At 39.7% G+C, this 23,322-nt stretch overlaps 1 protein-coding gene across 1 annotated transcript in view; it reads right to left on the bottom strand.

Annotated features, from left to right (window-relative positions):
* LOC108580221 overlaps nt 1-23,322 on the bottom strand; it is a 143,428-nt gene that overhangs the window by 33,010 nt on the left and 87,096 nt on the right. Inside the window, exons 5-6 of the mRNA XM_017943931.1 lie at nt 13,095-13,221; nt 11,791-11,961 (exon numbers count right to left, since the gene is read on the bottom strand). Coding sequence (XP_017799420.1) covers nt 11,791-11,961; nt 13,095-13,221 — 298 coding nt within the window. The remainder of the gene's footprint in view (nt 1-11,790; nt 11,962-13,094; nt 13,222-23,322) is intronic.

Raw genomic sequence — 23,322 nt, 5'->3', positions numbered from 1 at the left:
GGGCCACGATGTAGCGAGGTCGTAAATTAAACTCTCAAGAATCGGCATCGATTGATGTTGCGGCACTCAAGGCCGTGTGTTGCAGTCTGTTTGAGGGTTCCAACAATAAACGAATGGTAGCATATGATTTGGTACTTCAAGTAGAAAATGGTATTTCATTTACAAATGGAAAATATGTTAATATTAAGCTACACAATCTTTTTGCACTTTCTATCTGTATATAACACGAGTAGATAAACTAAGATGCTAAAGACATCAATAAGACCTTTACCTGTAACCGTACTTCCAAAAGCGGCTTTCCCCAGAGGGAGAAACCCTAATTTGTCCTAGCTGCATGCAGTTTTCAGTAAGATATTAGAATCAGTTTGACTTTCGCTGGATACAAGAATTCTTTGTACGGTCCTGACCATGGTTTCAAGTACTTATCTGCTCGTATCTCTGCCAATTTTCGGGTCCTGGCAGCTAAAACATGTTTACTTTGACGTCTGACCGATTTTACGACCTCGCTATATCGTGGCCCCGACTATACCTCCAAAGTTTCAATATTTTTGAGTCGATTAAAACGCGAACCCTTAAATATCTCAATATTTAGGAAAATGGACTTACACCACTGTATATGTGACGATTTGTGGAGAATAGAAGAACTCGAGTGCAATACGCGTGGTCCTAGAGTGTTACGTACGCAGACTAGCCGACACGGCGGCGCCGAGACATCCGCCTAGAGCTCACCCCCTTGAGATAAAGTAAACGAACGCGTTTCGTTCTCGTGGGAAAATTAGGGCCTCCACCACCCAAAAAATACAGATTTTTGGGTATATAAGGGCATGATTTTCGAGGCTCTGGGGCAGTCACAGTTCAGGGTTACCCTGAACTTTAAAGTAGAGCAGTATCTGTATAGTCGCCGTTTGACACAAGTCAACTAGACATACTTGTCTACGACGTCCCCGCGTACTCACCGTGTAAAGTCGAGAAGGAAGATTCTTGCTCAGCCAAGAATCAACCATTATAATTCATATTTAAACCATTGTAAACTTATTGTAAACTCATTGATTATTATTAGAATATAGTTACTATAGAATTGCTCAGCCTATATTCAATTAACCATCTCCTTGTAACATTAGTAACGAAATAGTTAAACTCACAAAGGATATATCTTTACCGCTCGTGGTATATCCGACATTGCGACACGTCAAGCGTAACTGGTAACAAGTGAATAGTAATAAATGTTATAATTTCCTAGTCATTTAGTCTTAAGTAGATACATTATCGTCGATAAACATTTATTATTAAAATACACATATCTGACAAACTTGCTATAGTTGGCACGCAACGGGATGAAGGTTCATCTCTAGAGGTGGATAAGCCACTGTAGGAGAGAGATATTGTTCCTTGCGGTACTTTTGATCAAGCCTCCGGTCTTGCAGCTGCACACCAGCGAATATGTTATTTATCGGTTGCACAGGACACACGAATGGCCTTGCAAAATAGCATGAGACACGTCTGACACGACCGCTTGACCCTAGCGACACCAGCACCGGTCCTGCGGCATGCTCTTTAATTTTTTAATTACCCGCTATCACGAGCTACGAACTGGGCACAGTTAAAAAGAGATACGTACCTATTAATACGTCTGTTTAAAACGTTTCTCGCGTTCCCTTTGAGCTACGATCAGCATACAAGCACGCGCGATATCTAACCATAAATCACAACCCGGCATTATGAACGAGAGATCCTGAGGATCCAGCTGATTCATCCGGCTTGGGAAACATTTTCGTTGTGTATACGAGAACATGTTCCTTGAATCGATTAGGAATTTTCTTTTTTTCTGTGTATAACCGTGCGAATCGTTAGGGCAGGTTCAAGGGAAAATCGAATTTTCACTTTCCCACGCGTTTTCAATCCCTTCCCATTTTAGTTCTCCTATCGAGATCGAGTAAAGGTTTTTAATTGCATCGTGATACGAATTTCAGACGGTTGCACGAAAATTTTAATTCTATTTTTGCGAAAAGATGGATTATCGATGGAGACAGTAATTATTCTGCTGAAAAAATTTTGTTTTCTATAAATTGCTAGAAAAATAGTGATAAATTCTTTTCTCTCCCTACTTTGCTATTAGGTTGGTGCATATGAAACGTCGTTTTCTGAAATGAAGCTTTCCTTCAAAAGTAATGTATTTAATCGAAATAATTTCCACACGGTTTTATACTTTTCCCAACGATGAGGTAGTTTCATTATTTCAAATTTATAAAAATCATTAGCGTTCGAGTAAAGAAACTCTTTGAATGCTGCTTTTACAGTGTCTTCATTTCGGAACAATTTATTTGTTAAACAAAATTGTTTTAGTGTTTGAAGAATTGTTTTCAATAATTTTTCTTAAAACGTTATTGTCATGGATTGCCCTTTTTGGCTCATTTCCAATGAAAAGTCACCAATCTTGAATTTTCCACACCAAAGTTGAAGTGTTCTAAGTTTAGTTTCAACAGTTTCAACCGCAGTTCTTCCAAGTTCAAATTTTAAATAAAAAAGATTCATCACGTCAAATAATAACGTCCAAACAATTGTATTACGAATTTTCTTACTATTCAATACACGCGTACCACAGCAAATTCCTTCTTCTTCCTCACTATTGCGTCTAAAAATGTCTGATCTGGTAAAATTTAACATACGGTGTCAATCCGCCAATTTCAGCTGTTGAAAAAACGACGTTTCATTTCCACCAATCTAATATTTACGAATGCTATTTCTGGAATTATCCAAGTCTGATTCTCACAGACTACATATTCCGTTGACCAACATACGACCTGAAATATCGTCGTGAAACTCATCTTTTCCCCGGAACAGGTAAAACAAGTCTCGTCCTCCGCGTGGCGCGGAAAACTGGCGGAAATTGATGACGGGAAAAGCGTGAAATTCATAAGGATGCCCTATCGCGACGACGACACGACTTCAGGCCACGTGAATACTCGTCTATCCTGGTGACATGACTAATGTCCCAGCCTGGTCTACCTTGACAGACCTCGAGGATACCTTAATGCGATAATCCGCGCCGCGAGGTACTGTTAAAGCATCTGGACGCGTGTTGCCGCTTCCTTCTGCGAGATTTCACGTAGGATCAGTGGGGGATTCGGTGGAAGGAGACCTCGTGAAGATGTAAGAAAGGTTATTCTTGACAATTTAACTACTGTTCGGTGTCGCCGTTCTCGACAGAATTCGAGAGACATACGAATATTCAACGAGGATGAAATCGCAACATTTTCAACTCCAAAGCGTTAATAACGTCTGCCGTTGCATAGAAAAGGTAGGCAAGCGTTTACGACCGAGTAGAAGAAGTTTAGAAAACCGCGGAACATTTTGCTCGGTAATTTAACTTCTACTAAAAGTAAAATATATCGAGGGTTTAATTTTGTGCTACTATGCAGGCAACGATGATGCGAGCTAAGTATACCGGAGTTCGTGCAGATGAAATAAATTCGTCAGAATTTATCTGTTGGAAATGAGCCGAAAGCTAAATGTGTAATACATGTAAATTCTACCAAAGCTCGTTATTTATTTCATGAAAAATCAAACGGAATCTATAGCGAGGCTGAAACACAACTTCGGTATTCGAGGCTACCCAATTATTACACAGGCAACAGTTACGTTCTCCCTTCTTTTCACCGCGGTACTTGGTACAACTTGAGCCAGAAAAATAAAACAACGCTTTTTATACCGCCTCTCGCGTTATATCGTATCACGTTCGGCGATCTTCAACTTCGTTACCAGCCTCCCTTTAAGTACTTTACGGACGCAATAAAGACGCGATGAATATAATTGGGGAAGAATGCAGAATCGCGAGATAGATATACGTACGTGTCTGTAAAATCGTGTCTCTTTTCTACATTTTTATTCCATTTTATTGCGAGACACAGGGGTTATTAGCGGTTAAAGGGGTATTCTGGTTTTGAACTTTCAAAAAATCAATTTCCTTTAAGTATAAGTATTGTAGAGCAAGTGTGCATTTGTTTGAAATCGTAAAATTAATTTAGACGTAAGCGTTCGAAGGATGCAGTCGTAGCGTAACAAAACGGAGAGATAAATCTTTAAACGCGTTTTTCTCGAAAGCTCATTTTTCGAAATGGTTTACACGATATTTCGAGTTCTAGTTTACCAATTCGCTTGAAATTCGTAGAGAACCTTCAGCACACATCCTGTTATCGCGTGAACCAGTCGTTTTTCTCTTATTCTTCTAACACGCTAAAGACGGCGAAATATGAGAAAAATGGATAATCTGAATTCAAAATGCTGCCATTTTGTAAATAATCAATATTTCTATTTACTTTCGGTTCAGGCGAGATTTATACTGATTCGGATTCCTCCACATTTTTTTCTTTCGGATAAGCACACTCTATAGAGCAAACTATAACTCGTGTAATTTTCATTGTTTTTACTTCAACAAAATATATTATGTATTCTAAATACCCATAAATGTATGTGCAAAACCTTAATGCAAAAAGTTTAATGGTTCTTTTGAAAAGAAATCGTAAAAGTTGGACCTAAAAAACCTTGAGGGTATTATTCGACTTACGTTATGAAAAACAGCACGTTTGTCTTCATTTTCAGGAAAAACTAGCACGTTTGATTGGTTGGCTACGAAAAATAGCATATTTAGCTTTATCCCGCAGCAACCGACAAGATTTCATTTTTTATTGGGCCATGTAAGTCAGATACGATCGAATCTGATCTAATCAGAATTTTGTCCCGATCTGATCGTAATATACAGTATTCCCCGCTTAATTGACGCAGGCTCGGGTCCGCCTTGCGACTGTTATCGAGGGAGGCTGGTGTTCCAGGAATTACCGGCTGGTATCTCCCTTCGATTTCTTCGTTTCTCGAGTGCATCGAAGACGAGAACGAGAAGCACTCTCATATTTTCTCGTTTCGGAGGACAGAGTTATATATTTACTAAACAATATTTTCAAAGAGTGAATTTTTCCATGCAAAATGCATTCGAACAATTTAAACTGCCCACACGCCGAAACTTGTTAGTTTTCGCCGCAACATCCAAAACGTGCTTATCTTCATGCCGAAACAGTATAATAAAAATCGTCGTGAAATCTAAATATTCTTTGTCGCGAAACAGTATAACGTATTAATTTTCGCGGCGGAAGTCAAAACGTACTAATACCCGTAGGTAACGACGAAATCTGCTTGTTTACGTAGCAAAAAACTTTGTCGCGAAACAGTACAATATGTTAATTTTCGCGGCGCAAGTCTAAACGTACTAATACTCGTAGGTAACGACGAAATCTGTTTGTTTACGTAGCAAACTGACACGTACCGATCTTCGTAAGAAAAACTGAAACGTGTTATTGTCAGTGATGCGCGAATTAGTTTCGAGATACCATCCATCGGTAATCGTAAAGAACGTTCCCTTACGAGTGAACCCTTGCTAATTTTACCCGGAAACTCGTTTCGCGTGAGAAAAATTCTCCCGGTCGGAGATACGAAGTAATAGAAAATGAAAATTACAGCCCAACCGTCGAACAGATCATTTTTCTAATTCGCCGTTCGTATGACTAATGCGCGCACGTGCACGTGCACATAAGCCTGTTGCAATTAATATTAAGATTGCGTGGATAGTCAAACGTATTGACCATTCTGCGAACTTTATAAAGTATCTCCGGAAGATCAAGGTCGCGATTGTGATGTCAGGAACAATGGCGCATGTTTAACTACGCTTAACACGCTGTATTCGAATCGGCAGTTGGTAATTTACATTTGAATGGTAATTAATTTATGGACGACAACGATAACGGGACGCGAGAATTGCGTTTGCAACGAAACGTTTCGCTGGTTCGGCGTTCCTTGAATGCCCGAGGACCGCTGGAAATTGAGTTTCGCATGTACAACATAGTAACCGAGGTATACTTAAGGTCGTGTGATTGCATCATTACTGGAGCGGCCTGTAAGAGCTCGAGGGCTCTCAAAGTCACGAGATGGAATCTACACGTGACCTTCCAAGATGAACTCGACCAGCGAACAGCATAGGTATACGTTACCGGCCATATAGGTACAAGGGGGATGAGATTATACGCTCCTTTCAGTTTGATTGACTTCGTACTTTTGCACTTCTCTGTATAATTCCGACGGGAATTAGACGAAGAAGAAAGGGACAATTTTATACGAATTTCCAGTTGAAAAGTTCCACGTATAATTAAACGATATCGGTTGGCGAGTATCTTTAATAGAATTCGTTTTTAGAAAAAGGTATTATATTAGACGAAACGTGATGCGCATTAGTTAGACGCATGATGGAGAACAGTGTCTACGAGCAGGGAAGGAAATTACAGTGTTGTACCTACGCGGTGGAGTATTAATCCTTTCGCTGCGGCGTACATCAAATGTAACGCGATGTATGAGATGCATGAAGGGCTCATAGAATAATGCACCGTGTAATAGCGTTTCTGCACATGCATAATTCTCTAAACTGCATATATTTTATGTACTTGTAACTATTTTTCCTCTTCTGTAAGTTTGATCGGCGATGTAGGTTTGTTTGCGTATGTTGTGTAACATTTTCACACGAATTGCGGCAGTTCATTAATTTCAGTGTTTACGATGTCTGTTCACAGTTTGGACCGAGAGGAACTTTCCAGGACCTCCTACGAACACGAGCAAGAACACGTTTGATGAAAATAATTGACCACTGTCCGTTGCTTGAATCGACCGGAAATGAACCTTTAGAAGCCTCCTAGAATCGTAAAGTGTCTACTGATTGATTACCGTCCAGTACAAGGAGCGGCTGGAAATGGAACGTGAGAAACCTTGTAGATTTTTCAAGATGTTCTGCTGAAAGTAACCACTGTCCGGTACCTAAATTGACCAAAAATTAATCTTTAGAAACCTCCCAGAACCATCAGGTATTTTGCTGAAAGCGATAACTCCAGTACACTAATTAAACGGAAATGGATCCTCAAAAACCTCCTAGAATCATCAGGAAGTTTGCTGAAGGCGACCACAGAATGGGCATAGGTCACTGCTATAGTGGAGAGGTACTGGTCTCTCAGAACCTCTCACAATTATTAGGAAATTAGCCAAAAGATCTGACGAAGAACGTGACCCTAGCTGACCACAGGTTGGAGGACACTGTCCACGAGAATAATCGACTATGGGGGAGAGATAGTAGTATAGCTGTTCAAACATTATCCACGAGAATAGTTGACCATAGGATAATTACTCGAAGATATTTAGGAAGTTAGAAAATCGACGTTAATGATCTGAGAGAAAAGTGGACACGGACGGAAGAAGACTAGTGTCACCCATCTCTTTTTACCTCGTACAGTGAAGTATTTTATTTAAAATCTGGCTAGAATGCAAAGTGGTATACTTGAAAATTAAAAATCAACAAAGTGCTTTTTCCTTATTCTGTTATTAAAATGAAATACAACGGCCTTATTTGTGACGTCAGAATTTAGGCAGAATAAGGATTTTTATTTCTTTGTTCTTTTTCTATTATTATTCAAATACGATCGTTATTATTTTTAATTTTCTATGAGTAACATTCCTACAGTATTATGTAAAAATGATTGAAAAATTGCTGAAAATTCTCGTTCTCCTCGTTTACATATGTAACTCTCAAATTGAGAGTTTCAATGTGAAAATTTCATGGTGAAATAAAAATCATGCATGTAACTGTGCTTATTTCTGAATTTTTTATTCTTCTTGTGAGTCTTCATGTAAAACAGTACTATTCATCAAATAATTAAGTGCATCTGGCTCCTCTAAAGCTGGTGAAATAATTTTGACCAACATTTCCATACAAACGGAAGCGCACTTGCCCGATAACAAGTGCTCTGCGGTACTTTCGCACCTGAGACGATGTGCAGTGTAATAAGGCGTATAACAAAGTGCAGCAGTAGGATCCTTGATGATTTCAGACCGTGACCCACACGCGAGACGCGTTGCAAATGCAGCATCCTCTGATCTCGCGAACATTACGAGGTGAACTTTAATAGGCATAATGAAACGTGCACGAATCTCGTAAGAGGGTTGGAAATCGTGGACGTATTCTATTATTATTCACAGCTTACGACGCACTCACGATTCCTCGATTATCGAGTTGTCCATTAGCGAAACCATTTCAGAAACTGTGTGTCTTTCGGAAAATTCAATGCTCGCAATGTACACACAATTAAACGTTTAAATAATCGTTTATTGCCGGTGAAACGCGACATATTTCATAGAAATGTTCGAAGTGTTGAAAGTGAAGAGGTTCGAGAGTCGTAATGAATGAATTACGTGGGTCAGAAAAGGTGCTTCAGATCCTGAGTACTCAATAGGTCATTGTCTGGGGTCAGTTGAAGCAGAAAAATACGCTAAATAGATATTAACGCTTGGTTGAATGGACCAATATTAACACAAACAGATTTACGTTTATCTGACATCAGAGAGGCTGCAACGATGAATAATGGAATACAACCGACGCATATGTTCGACGTATAGTCGGGGCCACGATATAGCGAGCTATAGTCAAAGTAAACATGTTTTAGCTGCCGGGACCCGAAAATTGACAGAGATACGAGCAGATAAGTACTTGAAACCATTGTCAGGACCGTACGAAGAATTCTTGTATCCAGCGAAAGTCAACTGAATCTAATATATTTACTGAAAACTGCATGCAGCTAGGACAAATTAGGGTTTCTCCCTCTGGGGGAAGCCGCTTTTGGAAGTACGGTTACAAGTAAAGGTCTTATTGAGGTCTTTAAAAGGATTGTGTAGCTTTAATATTAACATATTTTCCATTTGTAAATGAAATACCATTTTCTACTTGAAGTACTAAATCATATGCTACCATTTGTTTATTGTTGGAACCCTTAAACAGACTGCAACACACGGCCTTGAGTGCCGCAACATCAATCGGTGCCGATTCTTGAGAGTTTAATTTACGACCTCGCTATATCGTGGCCCCAACTATACGCAGCTTATAAGACACTTCACGATCTTTACGAGAAATACTGTAATCCTCTGCTAACGAAGAAAATTGTACTTAACACGTAAATAAACTTCACCACAGCGGAGAAAGCTTTACTTGCAGATTCTTTTAATTACAAAAGATAGCTATTTTCTGCGAAAGAGAACAACATTCAAATTTTAATATCTCCCGATGTAAATGTTCGTAAATTAATCAAGTTGTGCAAATGGATCTTTCAGAGGGCAATAATTTAATCGATACCAGTACACCAGCGAGTCGTGCAGGTATTTTTTCTCGCGTCTTCATATCTTATGCGTGCATCGAAGTCTCCGGACGCCTACGCAGTGCAGCGGCTATTTACACGGCGTGTTTTCACCATTCCCAGCGAACCTAGAAATTCGAGATCGATGAAGAGCGTTGCTACGTGTCTCTAAAGGTCGTGGAGATCTCATCTGGCAACACAGTGAATATATTTCACGTCGTATCTTCTCCTTTTCTCACTTAAGATTAGCAAATTATGATAATGAAATTCTCGCGCGATAACTGTAATGGAGAATTTGCGGCTGCATTTGTTCCAGAGCTGGGCAAACTATTATTTGTATATACTATTTTATTTCAAATCGTGCGTTTAACTGTGAAGATCAAATAGTTTATTTGTCCCAATAACTTTTTCAAAGTAGTATTCTTTTTTTAAGGATATCGAAAATAGTTAGGCTTTATTTTGAAATAAAGTTTATTCGTAATTAAGCGATGAAAATGCTTGAACTAAAAGTAAATTTACTTCGCCAAATATTATGATTTCTTGTGTTACAATATCATTCCCTTTCTCATCTGATTTCCATCGTGGAAATATTTGAAACACAAGGTTAAGATTATTAGAATAAAAATATTTTATTCGCCGAAATTTTCGTGCAACGTTTATTATTTAAAACAGCATTCGAAATATATTTCCTCTAAATTTGACCCAGCTCTGATTTATTCACATTATGAAATTACAATTTTTCTAAATGTAAATGCAACCTCTTCTACACTTTTCTACGCCAAAATGGTGGACAAAAATCGCACTTTATCAATGATACGATATTTGCAAATATCTTCTTTTTACAGTTACCTGTTCATCGTGTCAACGTTTGCATTTGCTGACAAGCATTACAGTTATCTATAATCACAGGCGTTTCTGCATTTCAAATTGCGGTGCACAGTTTTCTGAATAAGATTCGACAACGATAATACATGAAGCGACGTGTAACGAGCTTTTAAGTATAGTGCATTACTCTGTTGTTTGGCAATCGAACGCCTTGCAATCAGAAATGCAAGGACCTTGGCTTCGAATCTACCGCGTGTACGCAGTATCACCAATAATTGCGTAGTATTAATCCAATTAGGGGAACCCACTGATTATGTTGATTTAACCACACGCTTTACCAATGCTGCATCATGCGAAGCGATTAGTATGCATTCGATAGTAAGGCCACTCGCTCTCTGTATTTATCCACTAAAACGTTTCTCTTATTTTTCTAAACGATATTACCCAGATGCCAATTCAGAAAATTCAAGAAGATTAATCGTCCGACTGTTATTCTCCATTTATCGATATATAATATCGAAATCATAGCGTTTGCTGCATAGCAATCTTCTACTGCAACAAAGTCATCCAGAAGGACGTGACACGATGACGATTTGCTTGAACAGCTAGAGCAATCATTTCTGATGACACGGTTCAATTGAAAACGGTACGTGCATGCAACTGGTCGCGGATGCTGGAAGACATAGCTGAACGTACAAAGGGAAGAGCTACATACTAACAGGGAAACGAATAAAACAAATTATTAGTTGAAGATCGATTTGTTATCCTACCACGTTGCACCATCTACTTTTCCATATTATTTGCATAATATAATATTTCCAATAAGATATTTCTCAGAAAAGCTGCAACTTCCATCCTTTCCATTCGTGTAGTCTCGGGGTCTAGTTTCTCGTAGGGTTAAAAGGTTAAGCTAATTGTACTTGAAGTAGCACCCTACACCAGAGAAAAATTTTCGACTCACAGCTAAATTGCAATTCACCTCGTTTCGCTGGTCCGCCAAATGTGAGATCGTTATGCAGCCAGTTGTTGGTCAGTTGTTGCCCTAAGGCAGCGATTTTGAACCTTTTCTATCTCACGGCACACACAAGTTAATTATTGAAATTTCACGAAACATCAAAAAATGTATTATACCATTTTGTCGATCTAACGAAGAAATATGTAAAAAAAATAATACTTCTTCCCGTCACTTTTCTAACTGCTTCTTTTCCTCAAAAATTTTCGACACACCTGTGGACCACTCCGGGCGGATCGGTCGAAAATCAGTACTGTAGGGTTATTACCTAACCATAAAAGAATAAACCGAACGCAAGGAGTCGCTTCATGTTTGTACCAATTTGTCCGCGGTATGCTCCACCAATTGGAAAACGATCCTGAAAGCATCGTATTCCCAGAATTGAGCGAAGAAAGGTGCATCACTGGTGGGGAGGAATATTACAAGATTCGTCATCGATTGGATGTATTGGAGAACCTTTGAAACATGATTCGGGAGACCGCAGTAGAAATGAACCATCACGAAACACACACGTGTGTAGTACCGTTGCGTGCACTCGATTCTTCCCAATAATCGTATGGACGGGATATTTGCATACATATGTATATGTATCGACAATGTTCTGTCCTGTGGTAATGATACTTGTCGTAAAAAAGATGTCGAAACTTCAACCGGATTATTTTCTCCGTTGAAATGAAAGGAGAGGTATGATTGGTTCGAATGGGAAAATAACCATTCGGAGAAAGGATTAAAGAGGCTTACCATGAATATCATTCACACAGATGTGAAGATCCTCCCGGAAGGTAGGAAGCCCGTAGTTGCACTGGCAAGTGCAGGTGTTGTTCGGCGGGACGAGTCCTGCAGTCGAAGGACTACGAGTGTAAGGGCTGGCCGTACCGCTGCTGAGCACCGTGCATGCCTCTGTGCAGGAACCTGAATAATATTAGGTTGATGGTGCAAACGAAATGTCGGTATTTTCAACAGCTGAAATTGACGGGTCGTTACGATGTATTCAATTTTGTACGATCGCCAATTTTTATACACAATAGTCGAGAAGAGGTAATTTACACGTGTAATTCGTACGATTATTTGGACATTGCTATGCGACGCGATGAATAATCGAGATATTCGCGTAATTTTTTTGAACTTGGAAAAACTGTGATAAAAACTGCTGAAAGTATTAGGTCCTCCCGTAAGTTCGTGCCGAAAGCGAAAAATATTGCAACGAAAGTCGAAGGAAATCTATAGCGAAGGCATAATGATCTTACAAAAAAAAAAAATAGTAGACGCTTACATTTTCTTTTAAATCGAATTCGAAGGTTTATCGAAAATATTGATCTAAATTACAAAATTCGACACGAACTTACGGGACGACCTAATCTAAATTTAGCATTTGAAGAAGGTTGTGTAAATATTAGAACATTTCTCACGTTGGTGTGCAAAATTCAAGATTGGAAATTATTTTAATTACCTTTAATGTATCTGAAGTTACATTGAAAAACCGACCAACTTCCTAATAACCAATAACAACTTTAAATCTGAAAATTCCTACGTTTCTATATTCTTTTTTTGAAAGTAACGTTTGTTGATGGAACATTGATTTTGAAAGTATAGAAAGTTTTTCCATTTTACGGTCGATAGAAGATTTCATTCGTTCTCCATCTTGGTCTCCCCCAGGAGAGTACGAGTAACTGTACACACTCACTATGTGGTAAAGATAAATTTCTAAGATGAAGAAATTCACGTGGCAGAACGCGACATATAATCTGGCCAGGTGCGATACAGCTGTCAAATCGTTACATCGTAATTTCATGGCTAATCTATTACGAGCTTTTTTCACACGCGGCCTTTCTGCACTCACGCACCGTTCTTTTTAATATCGAATCCCGTATGGTCTCTCTAGCGACGCTGCAAATCACGATTACGCAATTTACAATCGCGACTCTTTTCACCGAAGACGAGTCAAAGTGTCATTCGAACATTCTCAGAGTCAATCTTTGGAAAAGAAATGAAAAAAAAAAGAGGAAAAAAGGTTTATAATTGTAGCTGATGCCAGGGACTCTTACCTTCCAACGTGAAAATGTCTCCATCAGAGTGTCTGATGACCGAAAGCTCTTGACAACGAACAGTCTCGAGGAGGTTCAAGCAGCCCGCGAGGACCAGAACTAGAAGACGCATCTTCCCCACAGCATTCTGAAACAAAGTGGAACGTATTACTGTAGCTTTAAACGTTCCACGTCCGCGTCTGAATGACGAAGGGGCTTGTTTGCCTTCGCTTCGTCGAATAAATCAACCGTTTCTCTCTTTTCACTTCGTTTTTTCATACACCTGCGATACGTGTGTTTCGGATTCGATTATACCGCCGCTCGTTCTCTCCGCGATACGTCTTAATAACGCTTGAAATCAGCGTAGAGAGACGAATAAATTATTTCCCAAGTGAGACATAATTCGTTACTTGGATAAAAATGATCTCTTATTCTTAAGCGTTCTCTCTCTATCAAGGATAATCAGTGGTAATTAATTATCGAGTAATCCGTTGATTTATCTATGCCAGCACGACTCTCGAAGGCGTAGCCGTGAAAATACGATAATTAGAAGGTTCTAACAGACGCACGCGGCCGGCCACTTCTGTTCACCGGAATTTATAACAGTGATTAATCAGCATTAAAAGTGGCAATCAAGCGTCGCTGGCGGGCACGTCGCGTGAAATCTCTTACTGTTCTCTTCATTCTGGTCTTCCCGCGACTGTTCAACTGTCCTCAACTCTTTAGAAATAAATCTCCTCGATAAAGAGTCGAGTGGAAGAAACTTTCTCGGGCCATTAAATCATCCGTTCTCGTCACCTTCGTTTTACTCGAAAAAAAAAAGAAAGAAAGAATTGCTCGTACTACTCATTCATGACCGATTTACAATTCTAAATATACACAAGTTGCATTGCGCTTCGGGAGAGGAACTGTAACGGGATGATCCACGCTGAATACAGCGGAACAAAAATGGAGGAGGAAGGAGGAATACGCCGTCCAACTCTCTTTTACTTCAGTCTTCTTTTTACCAATTTGTTCTCCAGGTTTATGACGCACCGATATCTTTCACGCAAAATTCATTACGTGATCCACCATTTTATCCTGGAACCGTAACTTCCTGTGTATGACGCGAGCTCTAGAACGAGAGATTACCGCGCGTAGTGCGTGTCCAGCGAGGCATGCTGCTTCCATGGTCGAAAAAACTTTGGCAAGAATCTCGGTACAAGCCTGGAATCGTATCTTGACGGTGTGTATTCACGGTAAACTACGGACGCACAGAGGCGCGCGTCGCGATGGGCATAAATTACACGTTCGATGCATGTCGCGAGCGGCGCATCAACGCAACGTGTGTCCACGTTATGCACAATCGAGCCGATGGCACGCGTGAGATAAGCCTGGCGATGGGGAACGCGTAAGAACCAGCGGGAATGCCTTCTTACGGAATAGGGATTCTCCGAGGTAGACCGAAACTCGCTTGCCGCTTTTGCTCGCCGCCGCTGCTCTTCGTCCGTGAGACGAAAATTTCGCTTGGAATGGTCTATCCTTTGGTAGGGGAAACCCGGTCAAAATTGGGTAAAGTGAAGAATTCCTCTTTTTATCAGCGGTAGATAAGGTAGAAATATGAGTCAACAAGATTTCGATCTGTACACAGTACTGATATTTTCGACAACGATTGGAAATTAATTATTACGAAGACTATAACAGCTGTTGTCGTTTTTTTGTGTAATGGACGTTCCTCGTTTCGACCACAAAAGAAAGTTCTCGCATGTGCATACTGAAGTGGAATTACACTTTCGTTTATTTTCTGATTTTCTAAGAAACAAAGAAGGTAAGTTATTCTATAATAATGGTAATTTGGGGATATTAACGAAGATCTGAAGTATATCGGTATAAGTAAGGAGGGAAAGTAAAATGGCGAGTTAGTAGCAATACGAGACAGTTTCGTATTGCTGACACATTTTTAAATTTATCATAATAAAATAGATTTCGATCGTTCCTTCAGGTGCCAATTACAAAGTTGAATAAAGAAAAGAGAGGCCTAAGAAAGAATTATTCCAAAGAAAATATGTCAGAAGCTGCCAAAGCTGTTAAACTGAAAAGATTTGATCAGGGCTAAAATAAATAAATTGCGATCGTTATATTTGACACTTCTACGCCATTAAAACGTTTTTATCAACACTTTAACGCAGTTTCATAATTTATTTCTCTCAAAACTAACACTGTCTCGTATTACCTACTACCCGAATTTCTATTTCGCCGATTTTGTCTTAATTTCGAAAAAGTAAACAATAAGGTCCGCAATATGTTCATGCAGCACATTTCACACGGTAAATTCTCCAAAATTATCCGTTCAATCTTTTTACTTATAGGAGACTCCCTAGAAAGAAACAGAGTAACTTCCATAAAGAGAAACTGTCACAAATAACGTTGGCAAATACATAGTTCGAAGTGAGTACAATCTGTTCTCAAAAATCTACTCTAACGGATAAAACTTACAGCTCGTTTAACGTAGACGAGCAAATTAAAGTAGCATTAGAACTATAATTATGAGATAAAATAGAGAAAAACACTGGAGGTGTTCGATGGAATTTCAAATGGTCGTCGAAGGCAGCGATGTCTGGAAATATCGAGCGGTCCGTTTGAAGACCCTCCACATATGTAAGTACCTTTTTCCAAGGATGTCGTTGTCTGTCGCGATTGGATCTAGATGTGTACATAGTTTACGATCCAGTGGAATAAGTTACCCAGCGAGATGCTCAACATTCGTTTGAAGAAAGGCGGGCATTCGTCGTGCCGATTAATTGCCTCTTTCAATTTTAATTGCCTCCGGAATGAATAGCTTCTTCAGCGAACCTCGTATATAACATCTGACTCTTGGACGATACCTTTTACCCTTTCTCCTCTGCTGCATCGACCGTCGAAATTTACGACATAATATTTGCCTCTTTACGATTGTATCGGTTCCTCTGGTAGCTGGTCGGTTCCACTTCGTGTTCGAATTACAGAGTCGCCTCTGCGTCCTTTCGGAAGAAGAAAGAAATCGCTAGGACGGCTAACCGGCAATTATATTACACCGAACATTCGAAAAGGGAAAATGTTTCCACTTTGCACGTACATAGTGTTCGATAACCAACGCGAAGATCCATTACCATAAAATACGAAACGGCCGAAGTCAAAGGGTTACGCTGCCGTTCGAGGGTCACAGAGTGTAGCAATTTTATTGCGTCGGTGAAATTTACCGTCTTCCAGATCCGCGGCTCGCCTATCGAAAGGTGAAGGTACTTAGCATATTTTTTATCGTCGAGGCGACCAATCCCGCGATTGACACACATTAAAATTTCATTGCACGCGCGGGACGAAATTTTCACGACGATCGGGAGAAAAGGAAAAGGAACACGGAATTAGCATATCTCGATAAAAATTTGATATATTTGAATTTAATTCCTCGCGCGGTGTATCTCCGAGCCGAATCGTCCACGGATTTAAATTCTAATTAATCTAGACGCGTGTGGTCGTCCAAGTCTGCGAAATGACTGATGGCTCTTCTCTACTAAAAACGACGCTTAACGATTTTTTCCTTCACCGCGCTGCTAATCAAGCTTTATTATCCGAATTTTACGATAGGGCGTGTAAAAAATGAATCGCTCCAGACCCAGGTACTTACGTACTATTATTTGGAGCATCTGTTGTTCGGGGAATTTTATTCGAAAATAATTACTTCGCATCCCTTGCTCGGCAGGGGAAAAAGATCGAATTATCTTTCTGGATTAACGTGGTCCTTAATGTCTGTCAGAGTAAAGTAAATTGAAGGTGTTCGATATAATGCGCATCCTGCTAAGGGCCACCGTGTATAATTAGCCTCCGCAGACAAATTACACTTTTCAGCGATTTCCAACGAAACGATTATTTCCACGTTGCGCGATACGCGACATGATTCGTGGGCAAATTATTTATAATCACCGCTGTTTGTACAGAAATTAATTTTTATTTGCGCAATTATTAATAAATTATCGATGTTTATTGGGAAGTGCCCGGGTTTGACAATTTTTTCGCTCGTTAAAAATGGTTGTTAAACGAATGACTTACATTCTTAATATTATATTCCATGTTTCTTATTATTCATTGCCATCGTTCCATATAAACACACCTGAAATGTTATATTGTGTGATAAATATTTGCATCGCGATTTCAGATTTAATTACGAACGGTGAGGGAGAGAATGTCGTAAACACGAATTGCTGGGATGCTTTGCAAAGCTAATGTAAGCTATCGAATCCGAGTACTTTCGTTTTTACCCCTTCAGGCCTAGATTTTCAACTATTTCAGGTTACGTGACCGCTTCGTGCATATACAGTAGTGCACACATAAGCGTCCGCAGTCGGGACCGAATGCGGACGCTTAAGTGGGGAGGTGACTTCTGCGAATTTAACTAAACAAAAGAGAGGAGATGCGCCTCAAGTGTCAGTTGTTCACATTCAGGAGTCGATATCGAATACTTTGTTTCACTCGGCACGCTCCAACTCCACTCCGAAGTCCCATTTTCAACAATTGCTGGGAATAGCGACGGACGCTTATGTGTGCACTAATGTACCTAATGTACGATCCTCGTGGTCTGAATAGATATATTCGCGTAAATCGCGAACGAGTCGCGTTTCTCGATGATCGTTAGCAATTTTTTAATCGATTATTTACGTCTTGGAATTTTTAAGGTAAATGTATCAAAATTGCAATATTGCTGCATCGTGATTAATCGACGCAATTAATCGTCACGTGAACCAATTCAGAAACATCTACATAATTCATTAACACACAATGTAATTCATTTTTTCCCGCAAACTGTGTCGCATGAAATATTCTCGAGGTGCAACCTAACACCCTGAGGCGAGGCACAGTGGGCTTCTTGCACGTGACGAGGATATTCTTAATGAAGAATTACAGCATTCATTATGCGCCACTATAAATTTATATGCAACGACTCCGCGTTTATTTCTATTTTCGCCAGCTTTAATGCTTCCCTCATTAAATTCTCTATTTTTGAATCGAGAGGGAGTTATTTAAGGGGGTACAATTTGCGCTTATACGGCCGACTTTTCACATGGTTTCATGATTTCTCTTCTGAGCAACGAGAAAAGTTACAATGTTGCTGCTTCGTATTCATCTTTTGGCTGCGTAAAATCACTAATAAAGACTTGAAATGTTTACAACATACAGAGTTATATGCCGTTGGCTTTTCTTTCGGCCCGAAAAAATTGAACCAAGCGTTTTTTTAATCCTCAAAAGTGTCTCTATCGCTCCAACCACGATCTTAAATTTAACAAATTTTTCTACGGAATGACAATCGATTAAAGTCAAAATTACGTTTTGTTCCTGCGGTTTTTGTAAGTTTCAGAAAGAGCAAAACTTTGAAAATATTTACCCGGTTTTGGTTAAAACGATGGCAGTAGACGTTCCGAGTATGCAGTGTAAAGGGGAAAGCAATCGGTGCAGTAGTTTTCAAGGAAACCCAGGGAGAGACTTGGAAAACTTAGTTTCGAGAAAACCGCGTTTAAAGATTTTCGAAGATCTGCATCAGGGATTGTCTTGGGTTATTCGAACTCTCGTCGCTCTGTAAGAAGCGGTGCTCGCGGTAGAATGATAAAGTCAGGTAATATAATAACAACGAGTTAAAACTGTCTTTATTCGGCCGTTCTATCCTCTTGGTTCTCTACTTCGCGTTCGAACTTCACAAAAAGCTCTCTTCATTCTTTCAAAACGTCCTTTATATATCTTGGCGCCCTTCTCTTGCCTCCGGGAAACGTTGGCGGTTTCCACGAGGCTAGGTCCTTACCCGATTCAGCCCTTGGCGCGTCGTAGGGGTGCCAAGTCGTTGGGACTGAACCTCATAAAACAGCGCCAGTCCCAACGCTCGTTCTAACACACTCTTACAGCTCTTACAATTTATCCAATTTCGAAAAATTGTTTCACACACATATTCTCCAGCACTCTGCAAAGAGTGCAAAAATACAAATAAAAATAACCTTAACACGTTCCGTGCCGGACCAATTTTCGGTGAATTTCGGTGACTTTCGTTGTCGAGACTAACAGTTTTGCTTTTCATCCTACATGTCTTCTTTATATTTATAAGAGTGCAAAAATCATTGTTATCGAGAGAAAGGTGTTTAAGATGCGTTACAGAGCAAAGGAAAAATTGTTGTTTCAACAAATTATCGTCGTAGTTTAAGTCGAGGAAGGATAAGGCGGAAATATGAAACGGCCTGAACGGAAAGTCCAGAGTGGCGACCTTAACCTTAGCGCGTTCTTCCGTTCGATTGTACGAAAATTGTTACACATTTTGTTGGGACAAGAGAGACACAAAGACCTGATGTGTAATAATTTCTGTTACCAGCACGTAATATTAACCGTTTGAGTGTTAATTCGACATTGAAAAGTGCCACCGCATCGGGCCACGAAGTGCAAATTTTACTCTATTTCTTATAATCTGTACCTATTATTTTATAAAAAATTGAACAAAAATCCCGCACATAATCAATTTTGCCTTTGTTACGTGTTGCTTCCAAACAGTCGTATTCGGTGAAAATGTGGAAAGCAAAATTTTTGAAATTTTTCAACGTCAAACGAAAGAATCGCGACCGCGAATGCCGTTTGGCATTTTTCGGTCAGATTTCTGCACTCGAACGGTCAAGGGAACATAAACTCGACAACAGCAAAAGTTATTAAAAAAAAGAAGAGTAAGAAGTCAATGGGTCAAAAAAGACCCGAAGACCGTACCTACTAGGATTAAAGTGTTCGCTATCAAAAAGGGAGAATTGATTTCTAAGCGGAGAACCGTAATCGTGTACTCGATGTGAAATGGTCCATGATCCCTATGGAGGACGATGTAACCGGAATGCGTGCAATTAGCCTGCATCCTCGTGGACACGTGTCGCCCGATGATAATCGGCCACGTTCGTGGGGCGCGTGCACCGTTTCCGACGTATAATTCCAGATTATGCAAAGCGAAGAGGTCGCAGATGAGCGCGGATGAAGAGCAGATCGCAGCACCAGATCGTACGTGACCGATTCCCGTGTCGCCGTACTGTGTCAAGGTGGATGCCAACGTAGATTGCATCTCGCTCACGAATCGCTTGGCAATACGGAATTTATCTGCCGTTTCGAATCTGTCTGCTATCCGTTCTATGTGCTCTTTCATTTGTCGTTTTGATCTCGCGAGGAAAATGGAGATATTTGGCGAAGGTAGAGCTTTGATTCTCTCTACGTCTTCCTCCTCTTACACACATTTGCCCTATATCTATATTCTTCATATTGGACGATTGCAAGAGTTCGCGCCCGATTTGAAAATAAAGCGGTGTGTGCAAAGGCACGTGTCATTTGAAAATGAAATGAACAATTATCTGAAAATAAAGCGCAAATGGTGTATCTTTCGATAGGAATGTAACATTACGCTGTGCCGAAGTGTGATAAGACGCCACCTCTGAAAATCGGCCATGTTAGCACAACTTAAGTGAATTTAACGCAGGATAGGATATTAACCAAAAATGTATTAAAGTATAGTGATAAGCGACTGCTAAATGCTTCGGTGTCCCTCTCGCTCGACGGCTATTTCCAGAGTGTCCTCTCCGCGTCGTATACCGCGTTGCTCCGAAAAACCGTTCGAGCCCCCTCGTTCGACCTTCCGGGGAAAAGGCTTAGTTTATGGCACCCTCTGGTACCCGCGCGCTTTCTCTTCCTGGGTGACAAAGTCCAGGCCGCCACTTCGCAGCCGAAATCTCGCATTTCTTACAGCCACGAACTTTTGCAATCATCCAATATATTGGACCTAAGTTTTTTCACCCTGTAAATTATGTCTCTAATGTAACCAATGAATTTAGGATCTCGTTAAATCTTTTTTCGTTTTTTTTTTTTCTTTTCGTGATCTATCTCATCCTGACTCATTTCTGACGTATTGTTTTTTCAGTTACTTGTAGTTTTCGTAGTTTTATTTCGTTTTCTTTACATTGACGAGGTAACTCGTAGTTTACTCGATAATAATAATAATATTACTGTAGAAGTTTGTGAATTTGGAAAGCAGGTGAGATCAATACACTCTGCGTAGGATATTTCCATAATACGTACACTGTATCGACTTTACACACCCATATATCGCGTTAACGATCAACAGGGAGTCGGAAGAAATTCACGATCGCCTATGGAACTCTCGACACCGGCAACGTTAACATTCCCGAACGATTTATGTCCAAGCAACGCGAGGACAAAAAACAAATTGGTCGTCGGAAGACTGCGCACGGTAGAACGCTTAAAATATCGATGTCATTCGTTGTCGAATATTTTGCCGGTGTAAATGGAAGATCGTCCAATTCTTCAAGTATGAAAAGATTAAAAAAAAAAAAAAAAAGGAAGAAGGAACTCGGTATCATCAGTCATTCCAATTAAAGCTCGAGAGGAACGTTGCCTACCTACCTCTGTGTAGTTAATAAAAGGAAACGAATTAGAATTACGCGTGTCACGCTTTTAAATCGTATCTTCGATACAGAAGGGAAAAAAAGAGGAAAATATCATCGATCCAGGAACCAGCGTGCCATGAAAAAAGAAGCGTATTATGAATTTGACACGTCCTGCACGTCTCGTTTAACATCTGTTGAGCGTAGATGAAGACGTTACGAAGATAGGCCTCGATGTGTAATCGATGATAGGTGTTGAACAAGGGAAAAGAGGCCACGGTGATTGCGAGACTAATTTTTTAGGTTATCCGGGTCATCGATACCTTGATTATTACTCGTAACCAATTTCTCCGTACCGTCGAAAGAGACCTGACGTTCCTGAGGAGTAACGAAATTACCAGAATCCAATCAAACGAAGTTTTTAACCGTTCGATCGATTTTCTGCTTGAGATCAAAGACGAAGCACGGATTATCGACGTATTCTTCGGCTTCACGGGAATTATCGGTTTAATTATTAGGTTGCCGCGTAAGTTCTGTCCGCCATTTCTACCGGTGAGTAAATTAATCGAAGAAAATCTAGAATTGACTATTCGTAAGGTTGCGTCTGAGCTTGGAATTGACAATTCAAGTGTTGCAGAGGATTTATAGTTCAAAGTTGATACCCCACGAACTGTCATCGAAAAATTTACCGAACCTCGTCTCTGTGTTTTCCTTCGTGCTAGACAAATTCAGGAAGATTTCTTGGTCGCGCCAGATGAAAAGTTATTTATTTATTTATTTAAAATTTCCTATTAGATTACACACAAATAGTTGAAATATTACAGGTAATACAAGAAATACAGAAAATTCTCTACAAGAGTCAGTAAGTTTGGATTCTACAAGTGACAGTATAGATGGTCCTACGCCTAGGCTGCGTCATTGCTGCACCTATGTTATCTCGCTCGCAGTCAGACAAGCGTGTAAAGCTACACCAGTCGGTTTCCGTTTCGAGATTTCACGGCTCGACAAATCATAATAGAAAAATATAATTTCTTTAATACTACTTTTTTCCATCTGGAATTTTTTTTAACATGTTGGTGAGATTTTTCTGATGAAAATGATATCAAACACGATATAATTTGAACAACATTTACTTATTAACACGTTCACTGTCGCGTCAGATTTACAGGTTGCTGTCAGGCGGCCAAAATTCTCTTATATATTCCGGAAACAGATTTTTAATTGCGAAACACTACTGAGACGGTTTAATGTGGGGCAGCCAGCTCATATTTGAGCTGGCAATACACAACACAACTAACTACTAAACCAAATCACCAGAAAAAAACCATTTTTGTAACTCACTGTTCGTTGATTAAACATCTGAGCTCTGCAACGTGGATTTGACTGCATTTTTTCCTTCCTTCCTCCCAGTTCCGATCGATTTTGCAAGACACAAACTCACAAAGTGTAAAAGTCACTGTGGAATGGACGACGCGAAAAGTACTTCGAAACGCGATTTATTTCAGTTTTATTCAGAAAATTAAATGTAACGATAGAAATTATTGCAATAATGCGTAATGCAATTGAAGAATTGAAAGAATCAAAAGAAAAATCGCGAATTCGTATCTTTTTCGATTCTAGAATATAAGAAAATTTGAATAAAATACGCGACGAGAATTGGGGAGAAGCATAAGTTAAACGCGTCAAAATATTCAATAATAAACGAACTAGGGATGAAGCTGTTATTTCAATACGCGATGCACTGACTCAAGTATTTACTAAAATTCAAAAATTCTTGTATAAATTCCGAAAATAGATTATTAATTACGGTAAACTACTGAGACGGTTTAATT

Source organism: Habropoda laboriosa, unplaced genomic scaffold (genome assembly GCF_001263275.1).
Source record: "Habropoda laboriosa isolate 0110345459 unplaced genomic scaffold, ASM126327v1 scaffold9, whole genome shotgun sequence".
NCBI classification, from domain to species: domain Eukaryota; kingdom Metazoa; phylum Arthropoda; class Insecta; order Hymenoptera; family Apidae; genus Habropoda; species Habropoda laboriosa.
The sequence above is the reverse complement of the archived record's forward strand: the minus strand, read 5'-3'. Positions and strand labels throughout refer to the sequence as shown.